This window comes from Phaenicophaeus curvirostris, chromosome 6 (assembly GCF_032191515.1).
Source record: "Phaenicophaeus curvirostris isolate KB17595 chromosome 6, BPBGC_Pcur_1.0, whole genome shotgun sequence".
NCBI lineage: Eukaryota > Metazoa > Chordata > Aves > Cuculiformes > Cuculidae > Phaenicophaeus > Phaenicophaeus curvirostris.
The window spans coordinates 22,912,160-22,937,083 of NC_091397.1; the positions used below are offsets into that span (position 1 = coordinate 22,912,160).

Consider the following 24,924-nt stretch of genomic DNA (forward strand, 5'->3'; position numbering starts at 1 on the left):
AAGCATCATGTTGACAGGTCAGGTGAATATCCTTTTGGATTCAGGGCATTTAAAAATCTAGATAATTGGCTGTTGTGGAGGCAAACCATAGTCTTAGGCTGCTCAGGGATGCAGAAAATCTAAAATGTAATAAGCAGGCAAAATGTGCCTTGATTTTTTTTTTTTTTTTTTTCATCTGGCTGCTGACTCCCAAAGTACATGAATAAATACCTCCCCAGAATAACTCCTTTAGAGCAGAGCATAATCAACTACAGTAATTTCAGGCTTCCAGTAATCAAGTCTCTACCTGGCTGCTCTTGCAATTGACTTTGCAATGATTAGTGTGATACAAGCCCAAGTGTGTAGCTCAGACAAACGAAACAGGAGAAATGAGCCCTGAGGAGAACAAGCCCTAGCCTTCCTAAAAGGAAATATTCTGAAAAGCTAACAAAAGCTAGGGAAAAAACTAATAACCTTTTGCTTGTTTAGACATTAATTGTGTATTTTTTCCTTTTCTGGTCTTTAAAGTCCAATCAGTAACTTTATTTGTTAAAATAACGTAGCTTTGTAATTTCAGGAAGATGTAAGTTATGAGATGCTTTTTTCTTAATAGAAAGGCGGTTGTGCCCTTGTAGAAAGTAGAGTTAGCAAGGCAGTTTGCAAGGTTTATTTTGTGAAATAATTTCTAATTAAACTTTGTCAGTAGACTTTGGTTTATAGCTTGACTGTAATTTTCACAAGTTTGAATTGCAGTTGACTTGTCTAGAGATTAACTTCTGATATGCAAATTGCTTTATGTTTTGTTTCCCTGTCTGGACTCTAGGTGGTTTACAAGAAGAAAAGAAAGAAAAGACTGACCTAAAAAAGAACCCAAAAAACCAAACCAAAACAAACCACAAAAAACACCCCAAACCCAACAAAAAACCCATGTGAAGTCTAGGCTGTTTGCAATACTTCTCTAGAAAAAAATCTCCTTCTCTAGAAAGATGAATTTGTTTCACTAACAAAATATAAAGTTTGAAGTGCCCCTGACACTCAATGATTAGACTAGAGGGAATTCTGATTGAAAGCCGTTTGTAAAATAGCGTAATGAAGTAGGTGGTTGGGGTAAAGTAGGCTAATGAAGAATTCATTATAGCAAGTAGAGTGACTTTGCAACCTAATTTCAGCCTTTGCTGTGTATGCAGTTTTCCTTTCAACATCTTAACATTTATTTTTCTTTTGTTACAATAAGGCCACAAAAACTTCAGGTTTGAGACCAATGGAACAAAAAGATACTAAAGCAGTACAAGAATTAATCAACACTTACTTGAAACAATTTAATCTTGCTCCTGTGATGGATGAAGAAGAGGTAGCCCACTGGTTTCTGCCTCGGGATCATATTATCGACACTTTTGTAGTAGAGGTAAAACATGCCCTAACTACTTCTTGAATGTATATGTGAATGCCACTTCATATCAGCAAGTTCATATCAGCATCCAGTTTCTGAAATGCAGAGTGTATGAAAGATGTGTTCTGTCAGTAGAGTTTAATATCGTGATTCCAAGCTTTGTTATTTGTATTTCATTCTGTTGCTGAGAAAGTGGTTGTGATGAACTGCAGTGCTCTTATAACAGGATACTTTAAAGAAAAATTTTGAAATCCAAAATATCACTGTCTTGGAAATATTACAGCAAAGAACCTTACATAAGCACAGTGGGTTGGTTTTTTTCCCCGTTTTTAGACATTTGGAAAAAATGTTTCTCAATGTGAAAAGTGCTGCCCAGGGAAGTGGTGGAGTCACCATCCCTGGAGGTGTTAAAAAAATGTGTAGAGGTGGTACTTTGGGACATGACTTATTAGGCATGATGGTGTTGGTCTGACTGTTGGACTTAAAAGTCTCTTCCAACCTTAATGATTCTGTGATTCTTTGATTTGTCAGATTTAATAAAAAATTATTTTAAGAATAAGTTCGTTGGGAAAAAAAAATATACTACTTTTGGAAGTGTGCTTTGTTCATAGAAGGGTGAGCTTGGGAAACAAACTGGAATGCTTTGGCAATAGGTTGTCAAAATGTTAGTGTAATAGACTATGAAGATCTAGAGGTTGGTTTCCTGTTCTGAAATGACTGTTTCAGGCTTCAGTCTTGCTTGGATGCATATATGCATTCTTGGCGAGAATTCTGATTCTTCAAACCTTAGTCAAGATTACCTGTTATACCATAATAGTTATGATGTGCAAAACTGTGCTGTATTTATTACTTTCTGTAGAACTGCCATGTTAGCGTAACCAATTACAGAACGGTTACTTCTTAATTTACTACTTTTTTTTTTGTAGGGCTCAAATGGTATTTTAACAGACTTCTTGAGTTTCTACACATTACCTTCAACAGTGATGCACCATCCTGTTCATAAAAGCCTCAAAGCTGCCTATTCCTTTTACAATATTCATACAGAGACCCCCCTCTTGGACTTAATGAATGATGCACTCATTATAGCTAAATTGGTAAGTTGTGGATCGGGTTTTTTCTGCTTCTATCATGAAAGCATTCTGAGGTGTGGTGCAAGGTAAGAACTGGCAGCAATTTATCCATGCCATTACATTCTGTTTTCTTTTACTGTCTACAGCACAGAATGCAGTTGATGAGACGTATACAATATATCTATATTAAAATGTAGAACAGTACACTTGTTTTTCCTTTTTGCTTTGAGTGATGCTACGGAATGACAAGTGCATGAATATCGAGTGTTCATGCAGCACTGCAGCTGAGCAGATGTCTGTGATGGGAATTGCTTGCTGAGGCTTATTGAGCTATGAGCAGTATTGAGTTGAATTTGGGAAAGAAAACTCCTGGTGAATATGGAATCGCATTACTTAAGGCTAGAATACTACCAAAGGAAGTTCAGGGACAGACATTTAAAGGAGTTAAGATGTATGAAGATACAGGAAGGTGGTTAGTGTAGTTTTCAGAAGTGGCTAAAAATACTACTCCAACTTTTTCTTAAAAGTCAAAGTGAAAAAGAAATAAACGTTGGTCTTCAAATGAAGTGTGACATAAGGAGCTGAGTGGCTGGCCGTTCACTAAGCCACAGATAGAACTGGTAAGGAAGCAGTTATATGGTGTAACCGCAAGGCCTTGCACCTTCCCTGTCTGCATTTGTTTGAGTGTGATGGGCGGTTCTGTTCTTTTAATGGTGTCTTCATATAGTTAGAATACTGGGGATACTTGTGGATTTCCAAAGCACCTGCTGGGCCTGTCTGCATCATTAGATGCCCAATTTGGTTACATTTGCAGATCTAGCAAATGAGAGGAGAGATGACGCGAGATGAGGCAAGGGAAGAGAAATGATAAGTACACTCCTATTCACAGCTTTTTGTTTGCAAATGTACTGGGTCTGGCTGCAATGGAGTTAACTTTCTTCCTAGCAGCTCATATGGTGCCTCATATTTGTGCCTAAAACAGGGCTGATAACGCACCTGTGTTTTGGCTGTTGCTGAGTAGTGCTTGCACCACCTCAAGGCTTTCTCTCATTCACTCCCAGTGAGAAGGCCTGGGGTGGGCAAGAAGTTGAGAGGAGACACAGCCAGGACAGTTGACTCCAACTGATCAAAGGGATATCCCACACCGTGTGATGTGCTCTGCAATGAGAGCCAAAGGAAGGGGTGATGGGTAGATGCTCCTGGTTTATGGCGTTTGTCTTTCCAAGCAGCCATTTTGTATGCTGAGATCCTGCTTTCCAGAAAGTGGTTTGACACCTGCCTGACAGTGGGAAGTAGCGAATTAATTCCTCTTATTGCTTTGCTTGTGCATGCAGCTTTTGCTTTCTCTATTAAACAGTTATTGTTTTGATTCACAAGTTTCCTTGCCTTCCTTCTATGTTCTCCCCATCCCATGGGAGAGGAGCGACTGAAAGGCTAAGTGTGTGTTTGGCTCTTGGCTGGGGACGACCCACCATCTTCATATAATGCTATATAAAATCAGCTTAGAACCAAGTCTAGCAAAATATTGGGAATTATAGGACAAAATACCTGACCTCCAATGCAAACCCTGAAATCTGGGGTTATGTGCTTAGATTCCATGTATTCTGCATGTAAAGAGTGGGATTTTGCACAGGATAATCCCCCCAAAACCCTGCATATTTTGTTGTTGAAGGTGACACTGGGTTTCTAGATCTAGAACAGGAGAGAGCTTACAGACATGGAAGAAGTTTGTTTCTGAGGCTGTTCTAATGGTCTGGCAGAGTTGTGGACCAAGTACCTTTGAACAGGAACTTTTTTATACCTCTCAGAAGATATTAACCTGAACGTAATCTGCTAGTGTTTAGAAACTGAATTAAAACCACATCTGTACACCTTATGATTTATTTGAATTTTGAGTGCTTAATTGCAGAGCTTCATTAGTGTGTCTGTAGCTACAGTGTGGATGTATTCTCCCCCACTTCCCTTCCTGCCTTCTGAGATTTCTGTTGCTGCCTACTAGTAACTTGGAATATTTTAAGATATACCTCTTTAGATGCCAAGTGTCAAATCCTTGCCACCTTATTTGTCTCATACATGTGTGTTTTTCACAGTGCATTTAACTGAGCATAGGTTCATCTGCAGACAGAATGACCTTTTTGTAAGGTAGCAGGGAACCTTACTAAAGTCACTGTCTGTGCTTTGTGGCTTTCTTTAAAATAGTCCTAAACTGATGGAGAGCTTAAAATGCTCTTTTTTCAACCCATTTTTTCCCTAATATGGGGTGCTTATTTAAAAGAAAAACCCAAATAAATATCTAGGTTTTGTACTGAGTAAAGAGTGTTCCTTACCATCTTCTTGTGCTTAAGTAACTAAGCATTAACTTATTTTTATGTGACAGGATAGGAAGTCCTGCTAGCATGCTGCCTTTGTGCTGATAAGACACCAAGACCTTAAGTCAGAACCCTTTGCAGTTAATTGCCAGTAAATGGACTTTTATATCCAGACCCCCAAGCAAATTCATACATGATGGTCACTGTGATGGCTTAACTGACCTTGTATTTATGTTGCTTGTTAAGAGTTGACATGGAGTTATGATTTGAGTGTGTTTGTGTTGCCACACGAACTAATTCAACTATGCGCTGTTCTGAGGGCGCAATGGCTCCCAGTGGTGAATTCAGGAGGCTAATGAAAAGGAGTCAGTACAGGGTGCACAAGTAGGGAAGGGAGAGTAGCGCATGAACGATTGAAGTTCTAAAGACAATGGTATTTCAGAAAAGGACCAGAACACAAAAGCATAATGTTTATCATTAACAGAATCATAAATGTCTGAAAACCACTATAAGTTGCTTATATGCAGCTTTAGCAGGAATAGGCCCTGTGTATCAAAAAAATGTATGTGGCTGTAAAACGAAATAATGAATGGTGCTTTAGGGACTCTTCAGACCTTTACCCGTGAAAGTGGCTGTAAAATTCTTGTCTGTCTGGAGATAATCTTCAAGCAAAGCTGTGCCTTATACTTCACATCTTATTGGGAAAATTTCCTTCTGTGTTTACCTAGTTAAACAGCAAGATGTATTCCTATGTCTGTTTCCCCACTTAACTAGCCTAGTCTCTTGGATATTGTTATGCCGCTGTGTAAAGTATCATATGTGCATAATTTGAAATTTTTGGAAGTAAAGTTTACAAAATGTTTTGCTGTTGCCAGAAAGGATTTGATGTGTTCAATGCACTAGACCTAATGGAAAACAAAACATTCCTGGAAAAACTCAAGTTTGGGATTGGAGATGGAAATTTGCAGTATTATTTGTACAACTGGCGTTGTCCTGGCATGGAATCTGAAAAGGTAAGGGAGAAAAAAAGTTTCTGAATTCTGTTAGGTGTAGTGGTGCATTAATCTACACTGGCCAAAATGGACAGAAGTTTTAAAATGACCTTTTTAATTGGTCATATTTGAGATCCATAACTGAGGTGCAGAAAATTAACAATGTTTAGATTTATTGCCATACTTGAGCTAAATCAATCTATTTTTCTTCTTCCCTTAGGTTGGTCTTGTATTACAATGAGAACAGTTATGTTTCTAGAACTCTGAGGTCATCGTTTGAGTTAATTTGATCTCCATAACTCTTGGAATGATATTGTTCAAGAGGAGTAAAAGCACAACATCAGTGATACTGAAATAGTCCATTAAACCTGAACAACGAAGAGATCCACATGCGACCCAATTTATGCATTTTCGGAATGATCAGAAGGTCCACGAAACTCTTCTATTACCCATGAAAAGAACAAAAGCACATTCATTTAAGTTTCAAAGCTTAGCTTGCACCTTGATGAGAAGAAGGTATTTTTTTTCCACTCTGTAGAAAAGACTGTTTTGTACAAACTGAACTTCAGTGGTGGATTAGGGTACAAAAATATTTGCTATTATGTGGATGAACTGCTGCATTTCTATTTATTAAGTGGTGGTGTATGTTTGTCAGTGTAACAGAATGAAGGATACAAACTTGAGTATCTTTGCTTATTTACTTAACGTGGATATCATCATTTGGGAGAAAAATCATGAAGTACGACATGTTTGTAGCTCTATGAAAGTCCGGGATGCTTCTGTAACTGGAGCAGTATGACAATGTACTGGTCTAACTGGTGCATTTGTTTGTCCATAAGCAACGCTGCCAAATCAATAAAAATACAGATTTGTACTTTGATCTTCAATAGATCAGTGGATTGATTTAACAGTATCGCACTGTTCAGTGCAGGTGTTATCTATGTTGCCGGAATGATAATACATTACTGTACTTAATTTACAGTTGTGGCACAAAACCTTAGTTTTTCCTCAGTAGAATAACATCAGCCTGTGTGTAAAACTAAGAATTTTAGTAGTGCTATCGGGATATTTATAGTTTGAATGTTTTCAACGCTTCTGCAAAATTGCACATGTTCCTTTATCTACTTTGATTTCCTATGAAGTCTGTAATTCTAATGAAAAGTATCTTGTGTAAATATGTATTCATAAATTGTTCCTGGTAGTGTTTTTATCCTGACTTTGGAACAAGAAGTTTTGCTATATATGTGGCTGGTAAGCAAGAGAGAAACGCTCTACCCTCAGTCCTTGGAAGTCTGTGTACTGCACTTCCTGAATTGTAGGAAGGCTGATCTTTGTTGGGGGAGCTGTTTTAATTCCCTCACAAATGCTTGGCAACCAGAGCGGCTTCTGAAGCACTTTATATGCATTCCAGCATAGCGTCATAGCTAGATATGATAGCAGTTCTTTCAGCTCACAGACGCTGCAGTAACGTGAGCACTGAGATAATCTGCAGTAAGAAACTTGTTCTAGCTGAAAGTGCCAAATTGTGGTAGTGAAGCCTCTGTGCTGTGAGCATCTTTTGAATGTGACTTGAATATCTCATGAAATGCAAATGTCTAAATTTTCCTTTTAAACATGCCTGTAATTCTGACAGCAGATTTTGCTGAAAGTTGACTTCTGTACCTGAAAACATCAGTTTAGGCAAAGATAAATTTGTCTGTTCTTACTGTTAGCCCTACCCACCTCCTTGTAGCAGTGGGATTTTTCTTCCTTTCCGCTCCTTTTCCAGTGTGTGAATGGTTTGTGGTTTGTTTCTTTTTCTTGTTGAACTGCGGTGGGAGGATTCCACCCTAGAAACAGTGATAAATACTTTCCCTTATTGCATTATAGCTCTGCGATTAAAGCATTCAGCCTCCTTCAAAGGAGGGGATTGAACGTGATTTGTCTGATCCCTGAGTGTGCACCAGCTCAGGACCTCATGAATTTTAAAGGTATTCAAAGGAGGTCTTTCAGACATCTAATGGTGCAGTTGGGTTTTGCTATTCAGCCACTCCAATACATGTTTGCTGGTAGCAGTCATAAGGGATGGTGCAGAGGGAGCTTCGAGTCCCTGTGTGAGGCCTGAGCAACATTAAGTGCCTGAAAATGGAATTTATGGTAGTGATACCTAAGATAGCAAGGACTTTAAACTCAACTCTATCACAGACTCAAGTTCTTAACTCCCCAAAGGCAGGAAGGTGCCTTCCTGGCTGAGCATTGCATTGGAGTGCGCTGGGATGAGGAGGAGGTTCCCCAAGGGGCTTGGTGTGTTCTGCTCTGGCTCTGAAAGCAGAGCCTCGCCATCCTCAATCAGCTGCAGCCTAACGTGAGGTGGGGCAGCAGGGTGTAGCATGATCCTTGTAGCTAAGGTACTTCCTTGCAAAGAAACTATCATGGCCCAGCTCTCCCTGATCTGGATGGGTGGTCTTGAACGCTATGTGAAAGATATGCTCGTGTTCGCTGCCTTCCCTCCCCTCAAAAAAATGCAAGTGAAAGAAACGGTAGGCGAACATTTTCTTTTCTCTCTTCTCCAAAATCAGAAGGCAGATCCTCCCCAGGACTATTGTTGAGTGTTGAGGCCATGATGCGACCAAATACATCCAGGTAGAAGACAGTCTTGGACCTGGGTTCCTGCAGCCTGGCATTTTGCCCTAATCTTGGGGTAGTTGCACATGAATGAAGGAGTGTGGCTGCTTTTGTGCTGTCTTTTTGGAAAAGTGTCATTTGCTTTTGAATCCAAGAAGTAAACGTCTCTGTCTCATTTTCTGGCTCACATTGCATATTAATCAAGGGGAAGGACAGTAGGTAGAGTTGTTCTCCTGTAGAAGCTGTGCAGTGGTGTAGCAGAGAGAGTTAAAGGGCTAGAGTGGATGAGGGAAACGAGAATCTGAGCCTGAGTGTTGTGGCAGTTCCTGGAGAGTTCCGTTCATGAACCTGCGTGTTGCTGAACAGATATGTGATCCATCATGGTCCCTCCTGTCCCTGTTGAGTGCTCAAACCTTTTGGTTAGCCGTGCTGTGCTCTTCACTTCAAGTACTTTGCTGAAGATCACAGCATAAAGAGGATGTGAGTCTTTAAGGTGTCCCAGCCTGCACCCACACAATAGGACAGCTAGTCAGAGGTGGAAATCGTGGCAACTCATTCTTGCTTCCTAAGTAGATTCTTACCTGTGTGGGTGTGCCTGTCAGCAGCTCAACAGGGAGAGGGTCTTCTGTTGTTTCTGAAGTTGAAAATGTCTGTGCGTTAGGTTTGCCATCAATGGCTGCCAGGTGAGACTCCTCAAAACCTAACAGATGGTTTTACAAAGACTGACAAACTTAAGGCTCGCTCCACCACCTTTCCCACCAGTCTTCTGAAGCATCTACAGTTTCTTTCCCAGAGTAATTTATCTATGTAGCGACAAATCCCTGAAAAATGCTGTAGACCTGTGCAGGCAGTGAAGTGCTTGAAAGGTGCTTGCTGCGCTTACATTCTTTACCGAAGCTAATCCTCATGCTCTTTTTAAAGGCTGAGATTTAAATGCTAGTTAGTCAGCATGGGAATTAAATACAGCAGTGCTACCACGCCTTCAAAGTTTTATGCATCCAAAAAGGCAAAACCAAGTATGTGTATGAAAAACTATGAAGCAAGGCAAAAAGCCCTCACCTCTTCTTGGCCTCAGCCAGAGTGGGCAAACATTTTTTCATTAATGTCTTCTCTTTAAACTTTAGGATTACAGGATCACTGCTGCTTTGTACTTCATATCATGAACTAAAATCATCTTTAAATAAATCCAAAATACGTATTAGCTACTTAAGGGCACTGGAAATCTGAATTAGCAAAGCCCTGAAACTACATCATGTAAGTTCCATCTTTAAGGAACAACAAAGTAACTCAAAGTATTTTACGCTTTCTTCTAAAGTACAAAACTGGCTTTTGCTTAAAATACAGTGCCAATTAAATGCCTAGGCTGTGGATTTTGCTGTATTGCAGCACTACTCCCTTATCTTCCTGCAGCACAACTGTTTCACTAGGAAACTGTCCAGTCCTCAGTAAAGCTCTGAAGTTAGGATGTGGTGCGTTTGCAGTCTTGTAGCAGTTATAGCTGTCATCTGCTTTATGTACAACAGCATACACCTCCTCTCAGCTTCCTGGGATATAGTCTTAGACTCCATTTAGACATAAAACTGAGTTTGTGTTAGTTTACATTTTCCTCATAGGATGTGTGTTAATGGTTTGCATAGTTTTTTTTTTTGGTTTTTTTTCCCCAAAAATGCAGCTGTAGCAATTTGGTTTTGTTCTCTATTGGAAAGTGAAGTTTTTCCTTCAGTGTATCTGACACCAGGCATTGAATGGAACCCCAGCTTGTGTACATTCTTGACCAAAACAAGTTAATTGTTCAGCAGAGCAAACTATGAAAGGTCAAAAGGGACGTCTGCCTGTGCTGTTATGGCTGTTTACTTGAAACAAGCATTAAAGCAGCTTTAAGAGTTACACCGGCATGGAACTTTGTTTAAATAAACTTTCACTTTTGGTATTGATTTGTTTGAATAATTATACTTATCTCAAATCTTCTTTGCTTGAAGCATGTTCATCTATAAAAATACCAAGTTAACGCAATGTTTTTCATTAAGTCCAAAGATGAACTTATCTTTGGCATACTCATCACTAATTTTAACTCTGTGATCTCCAACTGCAAATGAAATATTCACCCCAGCGAAAGACTCACACCAAAGTTTGAGCAATATTCTTTATTAAAGCAGAGTACCTCAATGGAATGCAACATGTTCACCTTGTATTCAAGTGCTTTACACTGTAAAGCCTAACTAAACAGTTCAGTTGAAGCTGTACTCCATTGAAAAAAATTGGCTTAATATGAAAAACCAAACTGAAATCAATTATGCTGAAAAAGCTTTTTTCATTTTACGAGGTGGTTTCTTTATCTTATTTGGATTTGGAACAAGTTTCTTGATTTTCAAAGGCTGCAAAATTACATTTGAAAGATCGAGCTGATTGCTTTCTGTACGCTTCCGCTTCTGGCTTGTGAGCTCATCCCCCGGGGCCTCTGCAAGCTGCTCAGGTTTGTGATTTTCTGAAGAATCTGTATGTGCCATGGATTCTTCAGTTCTGTACTGAAACCACGGCACTTCCAAAGCTGGTATCTTTGGAATTATTGCTTCTATCGCTTCAGTAAACTTATCAGACTGCTTTTTAAAGCCTAGTGCTAAAATGGATGTTAAGCCAAGAAGCGGTGCAACTGTTTCACTGAGACGGGGAACCTGGCCTGCTGGTGTGGCACGACTGGCGCTCAGCTGAATGAGGTGTGATGTGATCATGGCAGGTTTTGCAGACTTGCACACCAGCAAGAGCAGCAGTTCATTTTTTTCCAATGCTTTCGTAACTTCATTAACTCCAATAGCAAGCTGCCTTCTGATGCTTACGTCAGTCCATCCTGGGGTTTGTCGATGGCCTTCTGCTTCCTCTTCTTCTTTAAGGAGTTTGCTGGTGCTAGCATCACACTTGCTTTCCTTTTGTATTTTTCTAGGGGAACGTTTTTTCTTCCTTGGGGTCTCAATCTTTTTAAGCCCAACATGCTTAATCCTTTCTTCCAAAGTCTGTAGTATAAAATGCCTATCTTCTCCCTCTATGGTTTTCCACTGAAAATCAAAGGGGTTATCTAAACATGTTTTCACAGTGATTTTCTTTGCTTTACGAAGTGTTGCTGTCCCTGGCTGAATGACAGACATCCTGAGGTTCTTCTGTGTTTTGCCACCCCAGCTGTGAAGGGAAGAGAGAGGTGAAGTAAACATTAGTTCAAATACTGTACTGTTTGCTATGGATATCACTACTAGAAGCTGCTTCTGGAAACACAGGAGAGAAACGTCACATCTCAAAGTGATACTGGCAATTCACCCTCTACAAGGCACACACAGGCTGTGCTGCTTTGTTTTTTTTTCCCCTAAATAATTAAAAAAACCCAGGAGACTGGGCAGCAAAGTAACAGCAGTGACAAGAGACACTACTGGAGCTGAACGAAAGCAGCTGGAAGTATTAAGAGATTAAAAAAAGACAAAACCACACACCCCTGCCCCGGGGACCGTACACTGAAAGATCACTCACTTTTCACTGTTGCACAGCTGCATTTTAGGAGTGTTATGTATAGGAGGAAGAAGCACAATGACAACAAGAAAAGCTCCAAGTTCCTGAAATTATTTAGCATTTTTTAAGCTTTAATTTGCCTTTTCATTCTTTTATCCATGTCTTGTGTTTGCCTGCATTTAGAAGGTATGGTAAAAATCAGCAGGGTCTATTGCTTTATGCTTTCAGTGAAGGCAGGCCCTCTTCTACAGGCCTTCGGGAGGACCCTTTTACTTTGGTGTGAGAAAATTAAACAGGAGCAGAGAAAAGATAATTGCTCTAGCTGCGATTGCTCTAGTCCAGACTAAGAGTGAAGACATGAATACACACATGATTACAGGCCCTATTAACTCCTAAGTCCCCAAACTCCTGCCTGGGCTACTATTCACCACTTCCTTGCTAAACGTAATGTCTTCAGTGTTGCACAATCAAGCTTACAGAATGAGGTTTCAAGTCAGGAGAAGTATGACGCGGCCGTCTCCTAGTTACCCACGCAGGTATATGGATAGCAATTGCATACATCTCTGGGGTGGTAGCCTTTAGATACTTGCAAAAAACCAATTTTGTCTCATCCATTCTCCGTGTACTGGTAGTAATCTACCTTGATATAAAAAAAACCCAAAAACCAAACAAACCCTGTCTTCACTGAAATTTTCCCAATAGTATGTATGCCATAAAGCAACACTTATCTGGACAGATTTTCCCTCTATCAAACCCTTGTCTGGAGCCAGCAGAGGAAAAGCATCAAACAGGGTTGTTATCAATGTAATGCAAACTGTGAAGCTGTTATCCACAATGAGAGTCAGAACCACAGAAGCAGCTTTCGGGGAACAGTAAAACTAAGTATTCAAAATACTGATGAAGTGCCCCACATAGCCACCCAGGCAATGGTCTGTCCAGCTCAGTTATCTGCCTCCAACCCTGGAAACTGGGGAGGCCTGGGCTGCCACCCTGCTCACCTCCCAAGCATCTAGAATGGTTGCATCAGGGAGGGAAGATTGGCCAGCTTGTTTTATTAGTCCTTTATGGAGCATGCCGTTATCTAATCTCTTTTGCTTAGTGTCACAGTGGCAACAACCAAGAAGTGGAAACAACCACCGGAAGCGAGATATCTTCGGTGTGGCTGGGTTAGAAATGGAAGCTTATGATGGATTTAAAAAAAGGAGTGTTCTGTGTTATCAGTTTTTTGAAGCTTTCCATTAGGGATGCTCCAAAGACCTTTTGCAGGGGTATCAAGCAAAGCCAGCAGCAGACGTGTACAGGAGAGGAGGCACGCGTAGGGGTTCACAGCTGAACGACTGCATTTTTCTTTTCTTACTGAGGGCTGAGGGAGCTGAGGTTGTTTAGCCTGGAGGAGGCTGAGGGGAGACCTCATTGCTCTCTACAACTACCTGAAAGGAGATTGCAGAGAGGAGGGAGCTGGCCTCTTCTCCCAAGACAGGGGACAGGACGAGAGAGAATGGCCTCAAGCTCCGCCAGGGGAGGTTTAGGCTGGACGTCAGGAAAAAAATTTTCACAGAAAGGGCCATCGGGTACTGGAACAGGCTGCCCAGGGAGGTGGTTGAGTCACCATCCCTGGAGGTGTTTAAAAGACGGGTAGACCATGTGCTCAGGGACATGTTTAGTGGCAGATAGGAATGGCTGACCTCGATGATCCAAGAGGTCTTTTACAACCCAGTGATTTTATGATCCAACATGGGCGCTACTGAGGAAAACCAGCATGGAATCATGGAACCACAAAATAGTTTGGGTCAGAAGGGACCTTAAAGCACCAGTTCCACCCCCCTGCCACGGGCAGGGACACCTCCCTCTGGATTAGGGAACCTCATCCACAATTCCCATCAAAGCCCCATCCAACGCGGCCTCGGACACCTCCCGGGACGGGGCAGCCACGGCTTCTCTGGGCACCCGGTTCGGTGCCTCCCCGCCAGCGCAGTGAAACATTTCATCCCACTGTCTAATCTGAATCTCCCCTTTCAGCTTAAAACCGCCTCCTCCTATCCTGTCCCTGCACTCCCTGACAAAGAGCCCCTCCCCTGACCCCGCAGGAACGGGAAACAAAGCCACGAGGCAAAACCGCCGTCCCGTCCCGTCCCCGCCGCCCCGACCTCTCGCTCCCCGCAGAGGGAGGCGCGGGGTGAAGCGGCGAGGACGAACCAGGCCCGGCCACGGCCTCTCACCTCGCCGCCGCCTCCGCCCGCTCCCGCGCAGCCGCAGCACCGTCCCCTCCCCGGGCCGCCTCCGCGCGGGGTGCGCTGGGAAATCACTGCGGGGCTGGGCGGGGAAGCGCGACGGAGTGGCTCTCTGAGCAGCAGGCTGCTAAACACCTCCGAGGGCCCGGGCTCCAACTCATCCTTGGGCAGCCTCTGCCACAGCCTGGTAGCCTTTTCAGTAAATAAGTTTTCCCTAATGTCCAATCCATGGGTCCAAAGGAGGGCTACCAGGATGATCAGAGGGCTGGAGCACCTCCCATACGAGGACAGGCTGAGAGAGTTGGGCTTGTTCAGCCTGGAGAAGAGAAGGCTCCAAAGAGACCTTATAGTGACCTTCCAGTGCCTGAAGGGGCTACAGGAAAGCTGAGGAGGGGCTGTTCACAAAGGGCTGTAGTGATGGGATGAGGGGGAATGGGTATAAACTGGGGAGGGGCAGATTTAGACTAGACATAAGGAGGAATTTCTTTACTATGAGAGTGCTGAGGCATGGGCACAGGTTGCCCAGGGAAGCTGTGGTTGCCCCATCCCTGGAGGTGTTCAAGGCCAGGTTGGATGGGGCCTTGGGCAGCCTGGTCTGGTGGGAGGCGTCCCTGCCTGTGGCAGGTGCTGGAACTGGGTGATCTTTAAGGTCCCTTCCAACCCAACCTATTCCATGATTCCATGATTCTATGAATCTATGAATCTGAACCTCCCCATGCACAGCTTAAAGCCACTGCCTCTCGTCCTATCACTTGTCACTTGGGCGAAGAGGCCAACACCCTCTTCTGTACAGCATCCTTTCAGGTAGTAGTAGACAGTGATAAGGTCTCCTCTCAGCCTCCGTTTCTCTAGGTTAAACAACCCCAGTTCCCTCAGCTGCTTCTTGTACGACTTGTTCTCCAGCCCCTTCACCTGCTTTGTTGCCCTTCTCTGGACATGCTCCAGGACCTCAATGTCTTTCCTGTAGTGCGGGGCCCAAAACTGAGCGCAGTTTTTGAGGTGCAGCCTCTCCAGTGCCGAGTACAGGGGCACAATCACTTCCCTGGTCCTGCTGGCCATGCTGTTTCTGATACACGCCAAGATGCAGGCAGTGGGCGCAGAGCGGACTTGCTGGCGCCCAGCTGGGAGCCTCCTGGTGCTGCCCTAGGCTGTGCTGGGTGCAGAGCTCCATGCCCACTGCAGGGAGGCAGCATAGCAGAGCTGGCACTGGAAGCTGCACTTGGCAGTCCTGCCATGGGCTCAGTGCCAGTCTTTCCTCATTTGAATGCTGCCTTGAATGGCTTTATAGGTGTGAGTAGGTCTGCTTTGTGTATGACGTCTGGAGAAGAGGAGGCTGAGGGACAACCCTATCGCACTTTACAACTACCTGAAAGGATGCTGCAGCAAGGTGAGTGTTGGTCTCTTATCCCAAGCAACAAGTGATAGGATGAAAGGAAATTGCCTCAAGTTGTGCCAGGGGAGGTTTAGACTGGATATTAGGGAAAAAATCTTCATTCAAAGGGTTGTCAAGCATTGGAACAGCCTGTCAAGGAAGTGGTGGAATCGCCATCCCTGAGGGTGTTAAAAAAAACCATCTCAATGTGGTGCTTTGGAACATGGTTTAGCAGGCATAGTGGTGCTGGGCTGACAATTGGACTGGATGACCTTAGAGGTCTTTTCCAACCTTAACAATTCTATGATTCTATCTTAGGAAATCATGGCCAAGTCAAGCCAACAGGCACTTCACAGAGACCACACTGCAACAGGAGCATCTGTCGCTACCATTTAATATGCACTGTATTGTGCGCCTGCATCTCATTCCGGAACTAGCAATGTGATGCCAGGTGTGAGCTGTTTATGTTTGGAGTTTCCCGCAGCCTGCCCTGAGCCATTAGCTAACAAATCTGTACAAACACCTTCAGTTTCTACATTCACCTTAGTGCACAACGTGGTTGCACCCACCTCTCATAGCTGAGAGAGCAGATCTTCCCCGGAGAAAACAATGACATCGTTGTTTACGTCGTGTTGGAGACAAGAGTTGATAGACCTATTTTCAAATTTGTTTTTAATCTCTCATCATTTGCTGAAATTTACTTAATTTATTTTCCTGTTATTTTCCTCTCTGAATTTAACCATGACTTAAGTTGAGGGACACACTCTTTTTACATGGGTATATGGAAGTTAGTGGATTTAAAAATGCTAAAGCATATCATAGTGTGATCAAACCATACTCAGGGAATGATTAATATAAATGTGTAGAGGTGCAAATAATAAAAATAATTTAAGAATTGATATCATAGGTAGGCAGAGGTGGATTATTTTCCTTTAATGGTTACAATCATAGGCTAGTTTGTCAATTCATTTAATATTATTTTTTTTTAGTAAAGCAAAGAGAAAAACACCATTCTCAAGATATTGTGTGTGTAGAACTGCTTGTGTGTGGTGTCCCCGGGATTACCTGTGTGTTTTTCAGAGTTGCAGTTGGAGGATGTGAGTTCCTAGGCAGGGCTGGGCATCAGCAGGGGCTGCAGCAGAGGCAACATTAGCAATAACCGGGCTGGTTGTGGTTTGAATCGCTCAAGAAATTCCTTTTCCAAAGAAATGGCTTGGAAATCTTAATGTCTCTGTTTTCAGGCTGGCAGCCCAATCCTCAGAGGTATGGAAATGAGCTTTAGGCTTTCTGGAGAAACTAGTGTAGGCTTAATTAAGCACGCCCCCACCGTCCTGTCCCCGGCATTTGTAGCTGCTGGGCTGTCCTTGCGAGCACCGAGACGCAGCAGGAGTGAGCCCCCATATCCTGCCCCAGCCTGACTTCGCTGTGGCGGATGAGCTGAGGTCATTGGTACCCAGCCCAACGCCCTCTGCGGAGCACAGCCACCGTGCTCACGTCGCTGGAGCAGAGGCAGAAGTGCTGCATCCTCGCCAGAGAAGGAGCGAGGCCATTCCCTGCGTGTCCTTGGAGCATCATGACTCTCCAGGTAAGCAATACTGCATCTGGTGAGACAGAGATGCAAGGAGAGGAGAGGCAGGGGTGCACTGTCAATCTGTGCAATGCTTTGTTGGGAGACAGTCGTATTTCGTCAGCATAAGGATTATTTCTGCAAAATCAAGGCTACCTTGTGGCATGGGAAGTTTGCCTAAGCCTTTGGAGGTTAAATAATGCATTACTTATTGCAAGTGGAGGATGAGAGACATGCTGCTAATTTTGAACTATTCATAGGTAATTTTTTGGAGCCTTTCCTGTTTAGAGCATGGGTGAATTATTTTTCTTTACATGTGTGTCTGAGTTTGCTAGGGCTGGATTATACACTGAAAGGTAAGTACACAGTTATTTTTTTAGGATCTAGCTAATTACTTGGAGTTATAAAAGGAAAAGGGAAACTTCTGACACTGAAGCAGTGATATGTGTGCATTTGGGAAGCATGAATAATTTTTAAGGGAGTTGCGCATGTTTTTTTAGGGTGTGTGCATCTTTGGAGTGGTACATTTTGATGGACTTGTGTTTTAGTAGGAAAGCTTCTACTTTCTACCTTCTAGCTATAGAAAGATTAATTCCACCTTCCCTCTGGTTATAGATTTAAATAGTTCTTGAAGAAATTATCTTCATTGCTGGCTTTTAGCCTCCTACCTTTGTAGCAAACTATGAATACTTTCCTTGTCTTGCCCATGCCCTCATGGGTTAAGCTGTTTTTCTTTATTAGGCTTTCTATTATCCCTTTCACTTCAAGATTTGCAAGCCCTTTTATCCCGGTCTCGTTATAATGGCTGTCTCAGCTTGGTTAGTGCGTGTGTTTTGCAAAGAGGGAGCAGCATAATGCGCTGACCTAGATGCAGCGAGTGTATTGCCAGTAGCTCAGCAGTTTTCTTCTGAGCTGCAATTGTGTCCAATGGCACAGAGGTTTCATTGTGGCATTTTACGGCTAGGGGGAAGAATCCTGTTTCTTCAATGGGTCAGAACTGCCAAATCCCAGACATAATACCACCTTTGTTTAATCAATGATCGCTGAAATTATAGGTTGTTTTAGTCTGCCTTGATTTCACTCTAGAAGATAAATGTATTGGCCTGATGTTAAGCAATGAGCCGTAAATCACTATTAGAAAGAGCTGCATGCAGTATGATGAAGCCATTCTGTTACTGTTTACAGTTACACTTTCAAATAAAAATCAGTGGTTGAAACATCATGATATGCTGCACATTCTGCATTAGGTACTATAGAGGTTTTCTGTCCACTATGGCTTTAGTTGACAGCTACCATCCATATCCATAAAAATTAATTGAATCAAGCTGTATGGGAATGAGGACAAAATGTATAAATGTTTTCATCAGGGCGGCTGTGAAAGCTTTATACATTTTGCAGACTGGTAAAATATTTTGCTGTAAATGAAGAATACATTCAAGCTTCTTCCTCTGCAGAAAGAGAGTATGTGATAATAGTCTGATGATTTGTGCATTTATCTTTAAAAGCATAAGTATAAATACAGTCATAAACATACACATACAGACATGCGTCAGTCTGAGGAGTTAGAGAGAATTTTATTGTCACATGATTAAAAGGAAATGATATATTTATGGCCTGCTCCTAAGCACGTTGTGTAAGCAAGCAAATCCTAAGCAATAGTCTGTGCACAATGACTGGCTAGAGAGAGATGATGAAAGCAATGCTTTGTGTTTAAATTTCATTTCTACATATTTCTTGCTGTGTAAGGTATGCATTTGCATATTTTTAAAGCAGTATCTTGTGATACTTGCCTGTAGATCCAAATAGAATAAAAGTATATGAAAATAAGAAGCTTATTAACTTAAGGGTTTCCTTATTAATTTATTTTTTGAGTTAACTTTTGTCTTGTACAAGTCTCACTGCGCTTTTAGTTCAGTTTTACTGTGAGGCTTAGATCAGAAAACAATTCAAGGCATGTGGAAAATTTCCACTAACTTGAATGGTCCTCGTATGTCAGTGCTGGCAGAGGGTCGTGTACAATAGTGGCTGCAGTATAACGATGAAGATGAAACTTATTTAAACTTTAATCAATTGTGGCAACTCAGTTATGTTTTATTAGAAATACCACTTCCTAATCTTACTGTTAACAGAGCATGAACGCTGCTTTTGTTTCTGTGTGTACGGACAACATTAACAGATGTCTGTGATGTCAGTGAGAGGTATAGTCAAGAATGTCCCATTACCGGTGTTTGGATTAAGAATGAAATATTTATTTTAATAAAATTTTGACCTATAAAAGAAATCTTAAGGGTGGTGGACCACCACATTTATTTTTTTAAGCAAATATACGTCCCTTTTATACATCTATTCCAACAGTGTAAATGCTGTGTTCTGAGGAGTGTCAAAGATCATAGAATTATAGAACGGTTTGGTCGGAAGGGGCCTGTAAAGATCATCTTGACCAGCTCCCCTGCAGTAAGCAGGGACATCTTCAACTCGATCAGGTTGCTCAGAGCCTAATCTAACCTGACCTTGAATGTCTCCAAGTATGGGGCCTCTACAACCACTCTGGAAAACCTGTTCCAGTGCTTGACCATCCTCATCATAAAAAAATTCTTCCTTATATCTAATCTAAATCCACCCTCTTTTAGTTTAAAACTACTACCCCTTGTCCCAGTGCTACAGGACCTGCTAAATGGTTTGTCCCCATCATTCTCATAAGCCTCCTTTAAGTATCGAAAGGTCTTCCCGGAGCCTTCTCTTCTCCAGGCCGAACAACCCCAGCTCTCTCAGCCTTTCCTTGTAGGAGTGGTGTTCCAGCACTCTGATCATCTTCGTGGCCCTCCTTTGGACTCGCTCCAACAGGTGCATGTCTTTCCTTTGCTGAGGGCTTCAGAGCTGGACACAGTACTCCAAGTGAGGTCTAACCAGAGTGGAGTCAAGGGGTAAAATCAACTCCCTCGAGCTGCTGGCCACGCTTCTTCTGATGCAGCTCAGGATACAATTGGCCTTCTGGGCTGCAAGCACACATTGTTGGCTTTTCATCCACCAGTACCCACAAGTCCTTTATGGCAGAGCTGCTCTCAATCCCTACATTCCCCAGCCTATATTGATACTGGGGGTTGCAATGACCCAGGTGCAGGATGTTGCATTTGGCCGTCTTGAACTTCTCATGAGTTTCACATAGGCCCAATTCAGAAGCTTGTCCATGTCCCTCTGGATGGCATCGCATCCCTCAGCTGTGTCAGCCATTCTGCTTAACCTGGTGTCATCTGCAAATTTGCTGAGGATGCACTCAAACTTTCTGTCTATTCCAATGATGACAATATTAAACAGTACTGGTCCCAGTACAGACCCCTGAGGCACACCACATGTCACTGATCTCTACCTGAACATTGAGCCATTGACCACTACCCTCTGGTGGTGACCATCCAAACAATTCCTTATCCACTAAACAGATCACCCACCAAATTTATGTCTCTACAATTTAGAGAGAAGGATGTTGTGGGGGACGGTGTCATAAAGGCTTTGCAGAATCATAGCTTTCTTCTAGGCCCCCTTTAGGTACTTGTCACTATAAGGTCTTCTCGGAGCCTTCTATTCTCCAGGCTGATCAACCCCAACTCTCTCAGCCTGTCCTCATAGCAGAGGTGCTCAAACTATCTGATCATCTTTATGGACCTCCTTTGGACCCATTCCAACAGTTCCGTATCCTTCTTATGTTGAGGATGCCAGAGCTGGACACAATACTCCAGGTGGAGTCTCACAAGAGAGGAATAGGGGGACAAAATCACCTCCCTTGACCTGCTGGATACATTTCTTTTGATGCAGCCCGGGATAAAGTTGGCCTTCTGGGCTGCAAGGATGCATTGCTGGCTCATGTCAAGCTTCTCATCAATCAGCATCCCCAATTCCTTCTCTACAGGGCTGCTGTCAATCACGTCATCCCCCATCCTGTATTGAAACCATGGATTGCCCTGATCCAGGTGTAAGACCTTGGCCTTGTTGAATCTCACAAGATTCACACAGGCTCACTTCTCCAGCTTGTTCAGGTCCCTCTGGATGACACCCCATCCTTCTGGTGTGGCAAAATGGACAACAAGATGGGGACCTCCCCCACTGCAAGGGAGGTTTGGGTTTGTGACCACCTGAGGAACCTGAATGTAAGTCTATGGGACCTGATGAGATGCATCCCAGAGTCCTGAGTGAATTGGCTGGTGTGGTTGCCACGCCACTCTCTGTGATATTTGAAAAGTTGTGGCAATCAGGAGAAGTCCCCGGTGACTAGAAGAATGGTAACATTGTCTCAATTTTATAAAAGTGTAGGAAACACGACCCTGGGAACTACTGACCTGTAAGCCTCACCTCTGTGCCTGAAGGTCATGGAACAGATACTCCTAGAAGCTATGCTAAAGTGCATGGAGGATGGGGAGTTGATTGGTGGCAGCCAGCACGTCTTCACCAAGGGCAAGTCCTGTTTGACCAGCTTAGTGGCTTTCTTTGATGGGGTAACCACAGCAATGGACATGGGAAAACCAATGGATGTGATCTATCTGGACTTCTGTAAAGCCTTTGGCACAGTCCCCCACACCATCCTTCTCTATAAATTGGAAAGATATGGATTTGATAGATGGACTGTTGGGTGGATAAGGAATTGGTTGGATGGTCATATTCAAAGAGTAACGGTCAATGGCTCAATGTCCAGATGGAGATCTGTAACTTGTGGTGTCCCTCAGGGGTCTGTACTGGGACCAGTGCTATTTAATATCTTCGTCAATGATATTGACAGCGAGATCGAGTGCACCCTCAAAGGAAAAAGTGGTCTAAAGAAGCACAGTACAAACTGCTGAGGTAATGTCAGGGTCTCAGTTACTTAAATAAAAGCCACTGCACTCAGGCTGAAACCATTGTTGAATATCATAGAATCATAGAATAGAATCATAGAATAACCAGGTTGGAAGAGACCCACCAGATCATCGAGTCCTACCATTCCTATCAAACACTAAACCATGCCCCTTAGCACCTCGTCCACCCATGCCTTAAAAACCTCCAGGGAAGGTGACTCAACCACCTCCCTGGGCAGCCCTGTTCCAGTGCCCAATGACCCTTTCTATGAAAATTTTTTTCCTAATGTCCAGCCCAAACCTCCCCTGGTGGAGCTTGAGGCCATTCCCTCTTGTCCTGTCCCCTGTCACTTGGGAGAAGAGGCCAGCTCCCTCCTCTCCACAACCTCCTTTCAGGTAGTTGTAGAGAGCAATGAGGTCTCCCCTCAGCCTCCTCTTCTCCAGGCTAATCAACCCCAGCTCTCTCAGCCGCTCCTCATAAGGCCTGTTCTCCAGCCCCTTCACCAGCTTCCTCGCTCTTCTCTGGACTCGCTCCAAAGCCTCAACCTCCTTGTGGTGAGGGGCCCAGAACTGAACACAGGATTTGAGGTGCGGTCTCACCAGTGCCGAGTACAGAGGGAGAATAACCTCCCTGGACCTGCTGGTCACGCCATTTCTGATACAAGCCAAGATGCCATTGGCCTTCTTGGCCACCTGGGCACACTGCTGGCTCATGTTCAGTCGGCTGTCAACCAACACCCCCGGGTCCCTCTCCTCCAGGCAGCTTTCTAGACAGACTTCTCCTAGTCTGTAGCACTGCATAGGGTTGTTGTGCCACAAGTGCAGGACCCGGCATTTGACCTTGTTAAACCTCATGCCATTGGACTCTGCCCAGCGGTCCAGCCTGTTCAGATCCCTTTGCAGAGCCTCCCTACCCTCCAGCAGATCATCACTTCCACCCAGCTTAGTGTCGTCCCCAAACTTGCTAAGGGTGCACTCAATGCCTTCATCCAGGTCATTGATAAAGACATTGAACAGGGCTGGACCCAGCACTGAGCCCTGGGGAACCCCACTTGTCACTGGCCTCCAGCTGGATTTCACACCATTTACCACCACACTCTGGGCCCGGCCAGCCAACCAGTTTTCCACCCAGGAGAGTGTGCGCCTGTCCAGGCCAGAGGCTGACAGTTTCTCAAGCAGAATGCTGTGAGAAACTGTGTCAAAGGCTTTACTGAAGTCCAGGAAGACCACATCCACAGCCTTTCCCTCATCCAGCAGCCGAGTCACTTTGTCATAGAAGGTGATCAGGTTAGTCTGGCAAGACCTGCCTTTTGTGAACCCCTGTTGACTGGGTCTGATCACCCAGTTCTCTTGCATGTGCTTCATGATAGCACTCAAGATCACCTGTTTCATGACTTTCCCTGATGTCACTGATTTTAGCACAAAGCTGTAGGCTGGTTTTGTACCTATTAAGTATATGTGTAGTAGCACATCTTGCAGGATATACCGTGCTTCTGCAAACACAGATTGAAATCAAAAGCTAAAGTAATTACTGAAACCAGCGTATCGTGTTTTAAAGTGCCTATATCTTTTCTTGCTTTATAGTAGTGCAGTGACCTCATGGGTCACTGTATGAAATCCAGCACTTTGAAGTGTACTGGGTGTGAAACAGGACTCCAAACTCTGCTAAAGTCTAGCCTGAGACCTAGTATATAGAGAGAATAACAGCTATGGCTTTGGGTTGATAATGAATGTGGGATGCATAATGATGATGAAAGGAATAAATCTATACTTCACTCTTGTGCTCCACTGTGTTTGAGAGGTGGATGTTGAAGGTGACTGTGGTAGTAGCACTGCTCATTTCTGTGCCAGCTGTTGGTCACCTATGGCACTGTATCCCTCAGAGGGTGTTTGAGCTCCACCACTCAAGTCAACACTATGCAGTCAGGGCCAAAAGGATTCAGAGATTACTACTGGGAACGTGAAGTTCCATGAACACCTTCATACCTCCAGTGACTGTGAAAGACATACACACTACATTAATTGTATAGTCTGCTTGCATTAATGCATCTGTAGATAACCTGACATGAGACAGTCTGTACTGGATCCAAGTGTTTAGATGTAAAACTGTTGGGGAGAAAAATGTTTACTTATTGTAGCAGGTCTGACCCTATCAGCTAAGTAGCTGTAGTTCCCTTTCTAATAACTTATGGGTTTATTAAGCTGCCTTCATAGGGAAGTGCCTAGGCTTACCAAGTAAGCTGAGTGAGTAATTGAGAGTATCTAATGATACTGCTGTGCATGCCATACTTAATGTTTTAAGCATATTTCTTGAGAGGAAAGCTTACACTTTTACTTTTCTCTCATCAGGCTGACTTTGATAGTGCTGCAGAAGATGTAAAAAAACTAAAAACAAGACCAACTGATGAAGAACTGAAGGAATTATATGGATTCTACAAGCAGGCTACTGTTGGAGATATTAATATTGGTATTCCTATTCCTATATATACCTCACATGTACTCTCATCTTGATGAAATCAAGCAAATGTTGTGTAGATCTGCATGGTAATCAAAGGTATGCATTTATTTTGGCAGAATGTCCAGGAATGCTAGATTTGAAAGGCAAAGCCAAATGGGAGGCATGGAACCTGAAAAAAGGTGTTACACCAATTAAATTTACGTCATGTAGTCACTTTTATAGGATGACAAATGCGAAAGGATAATAATTCCTACTTTCCTTTGCAGGTTTATCAAAGGAGGATGCCATGAATGCCTATATCTCTAAAGCAAAAGCAATGGTAGAAAAATATGGGATCTAGAATAATCAAATAATTCCCACTAATACCTAACTCATCAGTAGCTAATGAACTAACTCTGTTGAGAAAAATGCAATGCTAACTCCTTATTGTGTAGTCTGACAGTAAAATCATAAGCTGTTTGACTTCAAAGGGTATTTACATACATACTCTATTTTTAGATTGTATCTTATTCTAAATAAATTTGAACCTAATGAATTAAGTTTCCTGTAAGAATTGTGAATTTTTGTGGGTATTAAATTATGTTTAGAGGAGCACACAGAGAGGCTCTAAAGGTAAAATAAAATAGCTGTCGTTTTT

The 24,924-nt window shown here is 43.0% G+C and overlaps 3 protein-coding genes across 3 annotated transcripts in view; 2 read left to right on the plus strand and 1 right to left on the minus strand.

Annotated features, from left to right (window-relative positions):
• Nucleotides 1-9,356, plus strand: part of NMT2 (N-myristoyltransferase 2) — a 29,904-nt gene extending 20,548 nt beyond the window's left edge. The window contains exons 9-12 of the mRNA XM_069859594.1: nucleotides 1,214-1,384; nucleotides 2,296-2,463; nucleotides 5,624-5,761; nucleotides 5,961-9,356. Of these exons, the coding sequence (XP_069715695.1) occupies nucleotides 1,214-1,384; nucleotides 2,296-2,463; nucleotides 5,624-5,761; nucleotides 5,961-5,981 (498 nt within the window). The 3' untranslated portion in view covers nucleotides 5,982-9,356. The remainder of the gene's footprint in view (nucleotides 1-1,213; nucleotides 1,385-2,295; nucleotides 2,464-5,623; nucleotides 5,762-5,960) is intronic.
• A 1,117-nt stretch (nucleotides 9,357-10,473) lies between these two features.
• RPP38 (ribonuclease P/MRP subunit p38) lies at nucleotides 10,474-11,629 on the minus strand. Its single transcript, XM_069859597.1, has one exon. It carries the CDS (start codon nucleotides 11,545-11,547, stop codon nucleotides 10,636-10,638), a length of 912 nt encoding a protein of 303 aa, XP_069715698.1. The 5' UTR covers nucleotides 11,548-11,629; the 3' UTR covers nucleotides 10,474-10,635.
• A 3,701-nt stretch (nucleotides 11,630-15,330) lies between these two features.
• On the plus strand, nucleotides 15,331-24,745 carry ACBD7 (acyl-CoA binding domain containing 7). Its single transcript, XM_069860443.1, has 5 exons — nucleotides 15,331-15,454; nucleotides 16,681-17,024; nucleotides 24,179-24,296; nucleotides 24,404-24,466; nucleotides 24,554-24,745. Exons 2-5 carry the CDS (start codon nucleotides 17,013-17,015, stop codon nucleotides 24,625-24,627), a joined length of 267 nt encoding a protein of 88 aa, XP_069716544.1. The 5' UTR covers nucleotides 15,331-15,454; nucleotides 16,681-17,012; the 3' UTR covers nucleotides 24,628-24,745.
• Nucleotides 24,746-24,924: the final 179 nt, after the last annotated feature.